The sequence below is a fragment of the Pelophylax lessonae genome (assembly GCF_965119305.1).
Source record: "Pelophylax lessonae genome assembly, chromosome: 5".
Lineage (NCBI taxonomy): Eukaryota > Metazoa > Chordata > Amphibia > Anura > Ranidae > Pelophylax > Pelophylax lessonae.
This window is the reverse complement of record NC_138772.1, coordinates 393,004,609-393,020,214: the sequence shown is the minus strand read 5'-3', so window position 1 is coordinate 393,020,214 and position 15,606 is coordinate 393,004,609. Positions and strand designations below refer to the sequence as shown.

General features: G+C 40.9%; 1 protein-coding gene across 1 annotated transcript in view; it reads left to right on the top strand.

Annotated features, from left to right (window-relative positions):
* SMCHD1 (structural maintenance of chromosomes flexible hinge domain containing 1) overlaps positions 1-15,606 on the top strand; it is a 1,054,086-nt gene that overhangs the window by 882,080 nt on the left and 156,400 nt on the right. Inside the window, exon 40 of the mRNA XM_082259552.1 lies at positions 2,968-3,087. Coding sequence (XP_082115678.1) covers positions 2,968-3,087 — 120 coding nt within the window. The remainder of the gene's footprint in view (positions 1-2,967; positions 3,088-15,606) is intronic.

Below are 15,606 nucleotides of genomic sequence, written 5' to 3'. Positions count from 1 at the left end.
TATGATAAATATATTCATCAAGAAAGTAAAAAATGAATGAGTAAAAATAATCCCCAAACACAGTTGCAAATTAACCAACATGGCTGATACACTAGCGTAATACAATGATGAACGGTATACATAGCATCAAAGGAGTACAAATTCCAAATGTAGTAGTAATATAGTGTGTCATAAACATCATAGCCTCAACGCGTTTCATTGACCCAAATCGCCACTTCATCAGGAGTAGATGTATGTAGGAATCTATAAACAAACAAAAGGGAATGTAGGCACAAAGAGGATACATGCAAATGAGGGGGGGGGAAATAAAAATAGGGGAGGAGAGAGGAAATGAACCCCAAGAAAACTCCCAAACTTACTTGGCAGCTCACATATCGTGGCATAGAATCTGGAGAAGGCCCTAGGTGTCTCCCATGGGAGCTGAGGGCGCACAGGTGGGCGAGCAGGGTGTGACACCCTGCACACATAGAGAGTGGGCACAAGTGTGTAGAGTAAAGAACCATAATTATGGCAGCCGTATACAGATGTCTATAAAACATATATATATATAAAAATGTGTAGATATGTCTGAAAAAGGGGATATAATGTATAATATTAGATAAGTGTATACGGATGAAAAAGTGCCATCGTGCTCATGAAAGAGCGTGGTGAAAGTAAAAATAAAATGAGTAGATGTAGCGAGAAGTGAGATGAATAGGAAGTGTGGCAAGTGAAACAGTGAAACCAAGAATGAATATGGACCCATGTGATAAAGTGAGAGAGCACGTGAAGAGAACCTAGAAAGGAAGGATGAGGGGAGGGAAAGGAGGAAGAGATCTGAAGGGATGTGCATAGGAAAGGACCTGAAAGAAGCAGTAGAACATAGCAAATGGTGACCATTGCAGTAAGGTGAAGAGACAAATTAAAAAATGTGACAAGAATATGCCAGAAATACTATAAAAAATGTCCCAGACTCAAGCAGATGGTGCCCCGTGTCCACCAAGGGTTTGCCCCGCATTGTGAACCCAGTTTCACGACTGTGTATCAATGACAGCACCTCGGGAACGGAGAACACAGAGGGATGACCGTCCCGTGCGCTGTTTGATATTCACTGAGATGGACAATCAAACGACGGGTGAAATGGCGCCAAAATGACTTCGGCGGAAGCGTGGCGCCGATACGTAGCAATACCACCCACCCGACCTCCCGAGACAAGAATGGGGAGATGGGGAGGACGCACGGCACGCATCGCAGCTCCCGGGAGGTACAATAGGGTCCCCCAAGAGACCAGCCAATATGCCCTGATACCATGGGAGGCGCTGCACAAACGTAATGATAATGATAATAAAATAAAACTGATAATGATGGTATAGCTGGTGTATAAAGGTATGGCTGAAATGTCAAATACATAGAATACCCCCGAGCAGTACGTGGGGAGTAAATTGATCCTGCATAATGGGCCATGGGAAATAAGCCATCATATGCTATAAAGTCCCAACCTCTCTCTTTCATTGAACAGGGATGGAGACGCACGGAAAGTCCCACCGTGCGCCTCATTTAAAGTCCCAAAATCCCCCCTTTTTTAAATTTTCAGATTTCAGCACTGTCCCACTTTGAATTCCAATTATTAGTCATGCAACACTGTACCCAGATTAAATGTACTGTAATTTTTTTTTTTTTTTTGAGACCGATAGAGCTTTCTTTTAGTGGTAGTTAATCACCACTGGGGTTTTAAATTTTTTTGCTAAATAAACGAAAAATTACAGGAAATTTTGAAAAAAGAAAAATGTTTTTCTTAGTTTGTTAAAATATTTGGCAAATAATTAATCTTACGCCAAAATGTATTCTGCTGCATTTCTTTGGTAAAAATAACCCAAATCAGTGTATATTATTTAGCCTGTGTGAAAGTTATATTCTACAATCTATGGTATTGATCAATCCTGAAGTACCAATTGCCTATCTTATTTCTTGCAGTCCTAAAATGCCTGAACAGTACAAATGCCCCAAAATAACATTTTTTTTAGAAAGTAGACACCCTACTAAACTGAAGTAGGTATTTAGGAAAACACATGGTGAGCTTTTTTAAGTTGTAATTTTTTGCTACAATTTTGTTTGAAAATGAAGAAATTAAATAAAATGTTTTTTTTTCACAGTTTTTTATTTTTTTTTTACATGCTTTCACCAGAGCAGTATAGTGTAACCATATGACTGGTGTGGCAGGAATCAGGGACACTGACTGATGACAGTTTGTAAAAAAAAATATAGTATGTACTTTTTTTTTTTTTTTTAATTATTATTTTTCTTTCTTACAATTATTTTTTATTTATTTTCTTAAACATCCTGTGACCAGAGCAGTACCACCATTGCACTGCTCTGGGGGAGATGATCGGGGTTTATTTTTTGTTTTGTTTTTTACACTACGATTGCTTATTACAGTGCTGCTCACTTTATAAGCAATTGTTTTTATAAATGGTATCCATTCATGTGCCATTGTGTACAATTGTGATAGCTCTGATTGGCTACAGCTATCACATGGTATCGATGCACTGTAATCACTGTGACCAATCGCAGAAATCGCACTAATAGCTATGAATGAAAGCCATTGTGTACAACAGACATGCAATTGCTGTGATTTGTCACAGCGATCACATGGTACCAGGCCCAGCCCGGCACAACAATCTGTGTTCTGCTGTGTCTGTTGGCGCTACGCCCCAATATAAACACACACTAAGTGTGGATTGTACAGGGGACTTTCCTGTGTATTCATATTGGGACATATTTCTATGACTATTATTGTACTGTGATTTTGGGTTTTAAGTTCAAACTCAATATATTGCACTTTTTGTATATGGTTGGTTGTTTTTTGTATATTTGGGTTGATCGTGCTACACTGATTATTGAGTAATAATAGCACCATAATGACTTTTTGAACAGATTTATACAAAAGTAAATTATAACCTTTTCAATAACGTTATTATTTTTGACTAGATTTCAAAAAACAACAAGAAATGGCAGCGCTTACTAAAGAGAAGGACCAGCTGAGCAAGTCTGTAAAGGCTTATAGAAGCCTGTTTGATGCAACAAATCTACTTCTCAGGGAATATAAGAGTAAGTTTAGCCTACCTTTTTGTAAGTCATACAGTAATATAAAAATATAACTACAGGAGAAATTTGTTTTCCCCTAGATGTGGATTTGGTGGTGAGGGGATGAAACCTCTTTCAAACTTTTATTGCTATCTGTGTCACCATTTGGGAGATCCAATCCAATTGTACTGATCAACAATGCCACTTGGAATGAAAGCAGTCCTAAAGGCTAAACTTTTTTTTAAGATTAAGGGAGGATTTGAACGCCTGTGAATGTTTTTTTTTTTTTTTTAAATAGAGGAACTCCCTCCAAAATCAGGAAATCCTTTATTGTCACCAGGGTCACCAGAGACTAGTGTCCCCATTGAAGACTTTACCCAATAGCACAGGCAGCAATAAAAACCTAACAGCAGCTCTAATCCCTCTAAACTCCATACACAACCCAAAAATATTTTGCCTTTAGTTATCCTTTAAAATGCAGACATATTTACTCTTCATTGAAAAGGTTTGCCATTTTGTTTTGCCACCCTTAACAACTAAGATAACCCCACCAATTCCATGATCACCTCAATGCTAACTGCACCAAGATGATAAGAATTGTTTACGATCCAGTGACTGAGCTAGGGAGCACAATATTAAGAACCAGAAGACAGAGGTTCTAACATTGCTCAGAACTCAACCAAAATGTTCAGTCTGAGTTTATTTTTCATTGTGGGTTTCCAGCTCTCGAGTATTGCCTCCTACATCCATTCTCAAACCTCACAGGTTTGAGCAGACACAACAGATAGTTACAGTCAGGTCCATAAATATTGGGACATCTACACAATTCTAATATTTTTGGCTCTATACACCACCACATTGGATTTGAAATGAAACAAACAAGACGTGCTTTAGCTGCAGACTTTCAGCTTTAATTTGAGGGTATTTACATCCAAATCAGGTGAACGGTGTAGGAATTACAACAGTGTGTATATGTGCCTCCCACTTTTTAAGGGACCAAAAGTAATGGGACATTTGGTTTCTCAGCTGTCCTATGGCCAGGTGTGTGTTCTTCCCTCATTATCCCATTTACAAGGAGCAGATAAAAGGTCCAGAGTTCATTTCAAGTGTGCTATTTGCATTTGGAATCTGTTGCTGTCAACTCTCAATACGAGATCCAAAGAGCTGTCACTATCAGTGAAGCAAGCCATCATTAGGCTGAAAAAACAAAACAAACCCATCAGAGAGATAGCAAAAACATTAGGTGTGGCCAAATCAACTGTTTGGAACATCCTTAAAAAGAAAGAACGCACCGGTGAGCTCAGCAACACCAAAAGGCCCGGAAGACCACGGAAAACAGTTGTGGTGGATGACCAAAGAATTATTTCCCTGGTGAAGAAAACACCCTTCACAACAGTTGGCCAGATCAAGAACACTCTCCAGGAGGTAGGTGTATGTTTGTCAAAGTCAACAATCAAGAGAAGACTTCACCAGAGTGAATACAGAGGGTTCACCACAAGATGTAAACCATTCGTGAGCCTCAAAAACAGGAAGGCCAGATTAGAGTTTGCCAAACAACATCTAAAAAAGCCTTCACAGTTCTGGAACAACATCCTATGGACAGATGAGACCAAGATCAACTTGTACCAGAGTGATGGGAAGAGAAGAGTATGGAGAAGGAAAGGAACTGCTCATGATCCAAAGCATACCACCTCATCAGTGAATCATGGTGGTGGTGTCATGACGTGGGCATGTATGGCTGCCAATGGAACTGGTTCTCTTGTATTTATTGATGATGTCACTGCTGACAAAAGCAGCAGGATGAATTCTGAAGTGATTCGGGCAATATTATCTGCTAATATTCAGCCAAATGCTTCAGAACTCATTGGACGGCGCTTCACAGTGCAGATGGACAATGACCCAAAGCATACTGCGAAAGCGACCAAAGAGTTTTTCAAGGCAAAGAAGTGGAATGTTATGGAATGGCCAAGTCAATCACCTGACCTGAATCCGATTGAGCATGCATTTCACTTGCTGAAGACAAAACTGAAGGGAAAATGCCCCAAGAATAAGCAGGAACTAAAGACAGTTGCAGTAGAGGCCTGGCAGAGCATCACCAGGGATGAAACCCAGCGTCTGGTGATGTCTATGTGTTCCAGACTTCAGGCTGTAATTGACTGCAAAGGATTTGCAACCAAGTATTAAAAAGTGAAAGTTTGATTTATGATTGTTAATCTGTCCCATTACTTTTTTGTCCCTTAAAAAGTGGGAGGCACATATACAAACTATTGTAATTCCTACACCTTTCATCTGATTTGGATGTAAATACCCTCAAATTAAAGCTAAAAGTCTGCAGTTAAAGCACATCTTGTTTGTTTCATTTCAAACTTATTGTGGTGGTGTATAGAGCCAAAAAGATTAGAATTGTATCGATGTCCCAATATTTATGGACCTGACTGTAGCTGTCACTTCCAAATCTCCTGAACAGCTTATACGTTTCTTGCAGGTTTTTTAGCTTTTTTCACTTTTGTCTATGTTCTTTCCTACTACTGATATACACTGATTAGCCTTATGACCACTAACAGGTTACATGAATAATATTGATTGTCCATTACAATAGCATCTAAAAGTGGGTGAGTTATATTTGGCAGCAAGTTAACATTTCCCTAAAATTGATGTGTTGAAAGCAGAAAAAATGGGCATTACAGTTGTGTATGGGGCTGCGCCACCTTAGACCAGTCAGGGTGCTCATGCTTACCAATGTCCACAGCTAAAAGCGCCTACAATAGGCACATGAGCATCAAAACTGGACCATGGAGCAATGGAAGAAGGTGGCTTGATCTGATGAATTACATTTTCTTTTACATCGTGTGGATGGCTAAATGCATGTGCATTGTTTACCCAGGGAAGAGATGGCACCAGGATGCAGAATGGGAAGAAGGCAAACTAACAGAGGCAGTGTGATGCTTTGGGCAATGTTCTGGTGGGAAATCTTAGGACCCGCCATTTATGTGGATGTTACTTGACATGTACCACCTACCTACAAATTGTTGCTAACCAGGTACACCATTTTATGGACACTGTATTCCCTGATGGCAGTGTCCTCTTTCAGCAGGATAATGCATCCTGCATTGCTGCAAAAATGGTTCAATAATGCTTTGAGGAACGCAGCAAGTTGTTTTGAGGTGTTGACTTGGCCTCCAAATTCTCCAGATCTCTATCCAATCGGGCATCTGTGGGATGTGTAGAAAAAACAAGTCCAAGCCATAGAGGCCCCAGCTTGCACCTTTACAGGACTTGGAGGATCAACATATACCACATATAGATACTAGATGTTCAGAGGTCTTGTGGTGTTCATGCCTTTTTGGGTCAGGGTTGTTTTAGCCGCAGAAGGGGTTGGTACATACTGATGTCATATTCAGCAAAGCCGTGCCAACTGCTAAAATGTGCAAAAAAACACTAACTTATAGCAATCAGATTTTAGTTTACAAAAGTCAGCCAAGTAAAATATTAAATTGGCACACTTGCACATTGCCTTTCACCAAATGGAAAAGCACAGTTGTATAGTTAGCAAATCCTTTTAAATGTTTCATTGCCTTGCTCTAATTTCTCAAATCATTTTTTAAATTTCTGTCATCAACTGAGGGGCACAGTTTTATAGCCGTAATAAATCCAGTGGCAATTTATTATATTGCAGCTTACCAATTCGTTGATGTGATGGTTGCATTAGGTTTCTTTTTTAGGCTTTCATTCTTTTATTTTCACCTGGTGATATAGAGCCAGTAAGTCTATTTTTTTTCCATAACAGAACAAGCTGTCCTACAGTTGTAGCAGTTCGAATGTTCAGACAAACCATTTAAAACTGACAGGGGTGCTTACACTCATCAGCTTTTAAAAAAAAACATTGTAAAACCTTTATCCCATTATAAAAAAACTGTTGCTGTAACAGCTTAGTAAGTATTAGCTAGAGTTTGGCTTCATTTTGATAGTGTATTTTAATCTGCTATTGCATCTAACAATTCCCTCCACCAGACTGAAAATGCTTCATCCAGAGTTGTGGCACCCTAATACAGGAGGTGTTTTACTGGCCAAATCATCAGATGAAAACAGGGAAAAAAGAAAACGAATGCAGTCACCACTAGGCCTGCACGATATTGGAAAAAAAATATATTGCGATATTTTTTTCCCAACTATATATATTGCGATATTGTGGGACCCGTCCTTTATATGGAGAAATATAAAGGAGGTTGGCTGCAGCCCACTTCAGAATATAACCCTGGAAGGGGTTATATAATAGATTATAAAAAGGAAGAGGAAGTGATTGGTGCTGCCAGTATATATGTGAAATACAATAAATAATCTATATTGACATGATGTGTATACAAAAAGGGAAAAGTAGATGTATGTATGTATATGTAGAGGAAAATAAATTATTAATATATAAATATATAAATGACCTCTGAATTATTAATAATTTATTTTCCTCTACATATACATACATGTATCTACTTTTCCCTTTTTGTATACACACCATGTCAATATAGATTATTTATTGTATTTTACATATATACTGCTACTTGCAGTGGTGGTAGGAGGCTGGAGCGGTGGATTAGAAAGGAGCACAGCCGCATGCCATACATTACATTACTCACTCGTCTCGTGCAGGCTGCAGCCCGCCCCACACGTTCAGTGAGTCTCACTCTCCGCCCTAGTTTTCTCAATGGCACATTCAGGGAGCCAATCACGCCGTGAGTAGCGGCACAGCGAACCAATCAGGTGTGCAGGCACGCGTGATTGGTTAGCTATGCAGCTGCTCACGGCGTGATTGGTTGCCTGAATGTGCCATTGAAAAAACTAGGGCGGAGAGTGAGACTCACTGAACGTGTTGGGCGGGCTGCAGCCTGCAGTGGATTGGATGTGTGAGTTCTCCTCCGACCTAACACGCCTAACACGGAAGTCTGCGAGTCCTCCTGTCCTCCTCCGAGTCCCTCCCCCTGCCTATGCAAATATCGTGACCTCGGCGATATGAATATCGCCTACGGCCACAGAACGATAATCAATATCATATCGACTATCGTTCAGCCCTAGTCACCACATATAATGATTGGTGGGCTGCAATATTACGTTTTTTAATTTTGGTTTTATTTTTAGTACTTTAATGATGATGAAACAACCTAAGATTTTATTTCCGTTTAGAGTAAATACTAAGACTACTTACTAAGTAAATACTAAGACACCTCCCCATACCTGCCCAGTTCTGCTTAGGAGAATAGATGCCTCTTTCTTTCTGCCATATTTTGCACTTGAATGTCAATAATTAATGGTGCTATTACTCCTTGTGGGTAAGTTGTGGAGCACAGACTGTGACACATTTGTGTATGTCACCACCATGGAGTGGGAAGGCCAATTCTGTTGCCTCTATCTTTAAAGTTAGAGCCCCCCTTTGGCCTGACATCCTCTGCTCCTGGTCTCACACACAGCGCAGCAATAGTTGGACGTTTGCTGGTTCCCAGCTGTCCACAGTGCTTGCTCACAGAAGGCTTACTCTTTCTGCTCAGTAATTGGTCTTGCGTACCTGTTTGTGGGTGTAAGATTCTGGTACCTTTGGTACCCTTATTGCCCATTTTCCTTTTCATATTGCGTCCCACCTTTTTAGTTAGGTGGAACGCATATACCTTTAAGCCGTATGACATCATCACTGAGCGCCGCTCTGAGCGGCTATTTCAATCGCCGGCTTTCTCTCTCAGGTTGTTCGTTCAAACCGCATGCTTACAAGCCTTGTCTTATGCTGCCGGAGCCTCCAGCTATTCTCTTTACCTGGAACAGACCGGAACCTCGATACTGATCCCGTATCTCGCTACCGGATCACTCCCTCACTACCGGACCCCTCTACTTACTAACCTTACTAGTGATAAGTACCCCACAGGGGATTCCTCCATAACTAACTTACACTATCTACTTCTGCACATTAAGGACTGTTACTATCTATGCATTACTAATTCTATGCACTGTTACATAGATTGCTAGCTCTTGAGTCTACTACCATCTATCCTTGCACTGGGTTAGTCTCTCCTGTATATCATCTGCTGTCCTTACCACCTATTACCATACATTATTACTAACCTATCTGCATCCTACCTATTACCGTCTACTACTCTCCTGAACATTACTATCAAGTGCTTATCATTGCTATCACTGCTCACACCTGTCCCTTCAGCACATCACCTCTATACTGTCATATACATCCTATCACTCCAGGAACATCTTATTGAGTGTGTGTATATCTGTATGCTGAAGCAGGCGGGTCCACAGTGATGAGTCTGGAGAGTTGGATCTGGTAATTCAACACATCTCTACATGACTACTGAGTGGAGATTCTGCAGCTGCAAATCCAGCTTACTATAAAAACGCAGGAGCGTTACAGATTGAACGAACCCAAAAAATGGATTCAGCAGAATTACCCACTCAAGTGATACAATTAACACAAAAAGTAAATACATTAATACTTGCTCTTACTGAAGTAAAAGATGAAAATCAGACTCTGAGACAGCAGATAACCCGTCTTTCACAGCTTACTGCTGCTCAGCCCCCTGAACCTAAAATAAACCCTCCTCTAGTGTTTACAGGTGATCGGAAAAAATTTTGTGAATTCAAAAACGCATGTCAAATGCTTTTTTTGCTAAAACCTCGTACTTACCCTACTGATCAAATTAAAGTCTGTACCACTATCTCATATTTAACGGGTGATCCACGGGCCTGGGCAGACTCTCTCTTTGAGAAAGATGATCCTCTTCTCAACTCCTATACCTTATTTCTAGCGGAACTCGCTAGCTTATATGAAGACCCCAATAGGCAGAGTACTGCTGATATCCAATTGAGGGCTTTAAAACAAGGAAGGAGACCTGTTGAAGACTTTGTAGCAGAGTTCAAAAGATGGACCCTTAATTCAGGGTGGAATGAGACATCTCTGCGAACTCAGTTCAGGCTCGGGTTGTCAGAAGCCGTTAAAGACGAGCTCGCCCGAGCGGATTTACCTGGCACTTTAGATGCCTTAATACAACTTAGTATCAACATTGACAGGCGACTGCGAGAAAGAAAGGCTGAGAAAATGGGAATGCCATTGTCCAGTCCTTCTCGGATTTCGGCCGTTGACCCTACTCCTATGGAGGTAGGAACCATACGCCCACCTTTATCGACCACTGAACGAGCCAGGAGAAGATCCAGAAATCTCTGCATGTACTGCGCATCCCCGGATCATTTGATAAGCGTCTGTCCCCTTGTCCGCAAAAAAGAGGGTGAGTGTTCACATGTCTTACTAGGGGGATTAACCACTTCCTTTTCTAATCCCTACCTCTTTGTTCATTTGACATTGCAGTGGGACCAGACTAGGATCACCACCAAGGCTATGATCGACACAGGATCTTGTGGGAACTATATCGATACACGTTTTGTTACTTTAAATAAAATACCTATTATTTCAAAACCTAAACCTGTCTCTGTTAGTTTCATTAACGGTATTCCGTTATCTTCTGGTCCAATCACCAATCAGACACAAGCACTCCTTGTCACTGCTAACGAGTCTCATATGGAGACCACCACTTTTGATGTACTACCTTCACCACATTTTCCCATTATTTTGGGACTTCCCTGGTTACACATACATCAACCAACCATAGATTGGAAAACACGGACTCTAACCTTCCCTTCTCACTATTGCGAGATCACGTGTAACCTCCCATCTTATGGAAAGATCCTGTCTGTGGTGTCAGATGAGATTACACCAGTATGCTATCAGGATCTGTCCGAAGTCTTCCTTGAGAAAAATGCTCAAGTGTTGCCTCCCCATAGGGACTATGATTGTTTATCGATCTACTCCCTAATAGCAAATTGCCTTTCGGCCATGTTTATCCTCTTTCACAGGATGAACTTTCTCATCTCAAGGAATACTTGGATGAGAATTTGGCGAAAGGGTTCATCAGACCCTCTACTTCTTCCACAGCTGCAGGACTTTTCTTTGTCCGCAATAAGGATTCAAGTCTTAGGCCTATTATTGACTATAGGCAACTAAATATCATTACGATAAAGGATCGTTATCCTTTACCGCTCATTCCTGAACTCATTGAACAAGTGCGTGGGGCTACTTACTTTTCTAAATTGGACCTGAAAGGGGCATACAACCTAATCCGAATCCGTGACGGAGATGAGTGGAAGACAGCATTCAGAACCAGATACGGATTATTTGAATATCTTGTGATGCCTTTCGGGTTGTGTAATGCTCCCGCAGCTTTTCAAAGATTCATAAATGACATCTTCAGAGACTTACTTGATGTCTGTGTTGTGGTATATCTGGACGATATACTTATCTATTCTCGATCTTTGTCTGAACATATAAAACATGTAAGACTTGTGTTATTCAGATTACTCGCACACAACCTATACGTGAAATAAAAAAAATGCCTATTTCATAAAGAAGAAATACTATTCCTAGGATACATCATATCTAAAACCGGAATCAAGATGCATATGAGCAAGATATCGTGTATTCTGGATTGGCCTATACCAACAACTCGTAAGGCATTACAGCGATTCCTCGGATTTTCAAACTTCTATAGGAAGTTCATCAAGAACTTCTCTGCTATTGTGAGACCTCTCACACAACTTACAAGTATAAAGAAACCATTCAAATGGTCAGAAGAAGCAAATGGAGCTTTCCGCTTGTTAAAATCAAGCTTTACTTCTGCTCCCATACTACGCCATCCAGACCCATCCCTCCAATATATTCTGGAGGTAGATGCGTCAAACATGGCAGTAGGAGCAGTTCTCTCCCAACGACCAACAAATACTTCACCACTCCACCCAGTTGCTTTTTTCTCTAAATCACTAAGCAGCCCAGAGGTGAATTACCCAGTGGGTGAAAAAGAGTTGCTTGCCATAAAACTGGCACTAGAGAATTGGCGACATTTACTTGAAGGTACCCGATTACCAATACTCATATATACAGATCATAAAAATCTTCAATACCTTCAGACTAACAAAACTCTTTCCCACCGGCAGGTACGATGGTCATTATTCTTCCTAAGATTCAACTTCCTAGTGACCTACACACCTGCAGACAAAAACAAAAAAGCGGATGCGCTATCACGATTAACCGAAGATAACTGCGCTGAAGTTCCTTCTATTCCTATAATACCCTATGAACATATTATTGGTGTTGTTCGTTCCCTGAAGGAAGAGATTTTGCACAGTATAGGATTGGATTCACCTCCACCACAACTATCTACTGATGCAGAAGGCTTCCTCTACTACAACGACAAACTCTCCATACCCCCTACTATGCGCACCAAGATCTTGGAATTGTCACATGATGTGCCTATGGCAGGACATATGGGTATGACTAAAACCCTTAATTTGCTTACCAGGCAGTTTCGGTGGCCTGATATGAAGATGTCTGTACAAAAATTTGTTTCTTCATGTGACATCTGTGCAAGGTCCAAAATTGACACTACAAAACCATCTGGTCTACTCTGCAGTCTACCAATACCCCAGGTTCCATGGGAAGTTGTGTCCTTAGACTTTATAGTAGAACTACCACCTTCCAAAGGATTTAATACCATTCTAGTGTCAGTGGACCATCTGACAAAGATGGCACATTTCATTTCTATTCGCAGACTACCTTCATCTAAGTAAACAGCGGAATTACTAATGAAACATGTGTTCAAGTTACATGGAATTCAAAAGACTCTTTTATCCGACCGTGGTTCACAGTTCATCTCCAAGTTTTGGCAAGCTCTATGTCACATACTACGGATTGAGCGAAAGCTCACTTCTCCTTACCACCCTCAGACCAACGGACAGACTGAAAGAGTCAACCAGTGCATTGAACAATATCTACGTTGCTACACCTCATACCTACAGGATGACTGGGTGGACCTCCTCCCTCTGGCGGAATTTGCTTATAACAACGCAACCCACAGTACTACTAAGCAAAGTCCGTTCTACTTAAACTATGGGTTTCATCCCACACTTCTTCCACCACGCATCCTACCGTCAAGTAACCCAGTAGCCTCGGATTATCTTACCCAAATAAAAGACTCTCTGGGTTTACTTAATACCACCATCTCACACGCTCACAGTCAACAAAAAAGGTACTACGACCTTCGTAGAAGACCTTCTCCTCAATATGCTATTGGGGACCTCGTTTGGCTATCGACTAAAAATTTAAGGTTAAAGATCCCTAGCAAAAAGCTTGGACCTTTATTTCTGGGACCCTTCCCAATTAAGAAACTCATTGGAAAAGCTGCAGTACAACTCACTTTACCGGTAGATCTCAGAATACATCCCATCTTTCATGTGTCGCTACTGAAACCACATGTTCCTAACCAAGGAATAAGGCCTACCATCTTACCTCCACCTCCAATACAAGTTGAAGGCTTAGAAGAATTTGAGATTAGGGAGATTTTGGATTCTCGTATCCACAGAGGAAGACTCCAATATCGCATAAGATGGAAGAACTATGGACCCCAAGACGACACCTGGTTGGATACTTCTGATGTTCACGCACCTAGGCTTATACGAAGGTTTCACTCTAAATACCCGGAGAAACCAGTGCTATAGGCCTTCCGGAGCCGGCCTTAAGGGGGGGGGTACTGTAAGAATCTGGTACCTTTGGTACCATTATTGCCCATTTTCCTTTTCATATTGCGTCCCACCTTTTTAGTTAGGTGGAACGCATATACCTTTAAGCCGTATGACATCATCACTGAGCGCCGCTCTGAGCGGCTATTTCAATCGCCGGCTTTCTCTCTCAGGTTGTTCGTTCAAACCGCATGCTTACAAGCCTTGTCTTATGCTGCCGGAGCCTCCAGCTATTCTCTTTACCTGGAACAGACCGGAACCTCGATACTGATCCCGTATCTCGCTACCGGATCACTCCCTCACTACCGGACCCCTCTACTTACTAACCTTACTAGTGATAAGTACCCCACAGGGGATTCCTCCATAACTAACTTACACTATCTACTTCTGCACATTAAGGACTGTTACTATCTATGCATTACTAATTCTATCATCTGCACTGTTGTATAGATTGCTAGCTCTTGAGTCTACTACCATCTATCCTTGCACTGGGTTAGTCTCTCCTGTATATCATCTGCTGTCCTTACCACCTATTACCATACATTTTTTTTTATTCTAGGCCATGTGTCCACAGACAGCAGCTATCTGGGTCATGAAGTATCCAATTTAGGGTGTGTCCCTATCCTTAATTGCTAATTGAGTGAGAGGACTGGGAAACAAGGATTTCGGGCACAAATGTTTTTTTAAAAACAAATTATTTTATTCAAAACATGTTTAAAACCAAAGAAAAGTACAGGCATATAATTATGTGTTAAGGACCAAACCAGACCCATAGATGGTCTATACTGTGGTGTATCTTAATACATACAGTTTAGAACAATGGTTTACATACATCTTAAAGTACAGAACAATTAGTAGTCATATCATTCTCAGGACTATTCACTCACGATCAGACAAAAACCACCGGCGGACACCAAAATAGACAAGGTGTCGGTCCGTGGGATCAACTGAGAGTGTGAATTAGCTTCCACCATATAATATTTGACCTTTGCTCGACATGTTTCGCTTTCTTAGGAGAAAAGCTTCATCTGGAGCATATCATTTCGTTTGTCTGTACAGTAATAGTCAGGCATAAATCTCAATTCCGTAGGGGAGTTTTTTAACGAAGAGGACTGTTGTGCGTTTGTGGAAAACACCGTATTTTGGCACCTATATGAGCATGTAGTAGTGAGGGTAATCACTCCATATTTACTGGAGAGGACGGGAGCCTAGTGCATGTAGCGTGTCCCTTATGGTTGTCTAAACGTCCGTGCCGCGCTATTCCAAACTTGCACACAGTCCTCGCCGGCACGGACGTTTAGACAACCATAAGGGACACGCTACATGCACTAGGCTCCCGTCCTCTCCAGTAAATATGGAGTGATTACCCTCACTACTACATGCTCATATAGGTGCCAAAATACGGTGTTTTCCACAAACGCACAACAGTCCTCTTCGTTAAAAAACTCCCCTACGGAATTGAGATTTATGCCTGACTATTACTGTACAGACAAACGAAATGATATGCTCCAGATGAAGCTTTTCTCCTAAGAAAGCGAAACATGTCGAGCAAAGGTCAAATATTATATGGTGGAAGCTAATTCACACTCTCAGTTGATCCCACGGACCGACACCTTGTCTATTTTGGTGTCCGCCGGTGGTTTTTGTCTGATCGTGAGTGAATAGTCCTGAGAATGATATGACTACTAATTGTTCTGTACTTTAAGATGTATGTAAACCATTGTTCTAAACTGTATGTATTAAGATACACCACAGTATAGACCATCTATGGGTCTGGTTTGGTCCTTAACACATAATTATATGCCTGTACTTTTCTTTGGTTTTAAACATGTTTTGAATAAAATAATTTGTTTTTAAAAAAACATTTGTGCCCGAAATCCTTGTTTCCCAGTCCTCTCACTCTATTACCATACATTATTACTAACCTAT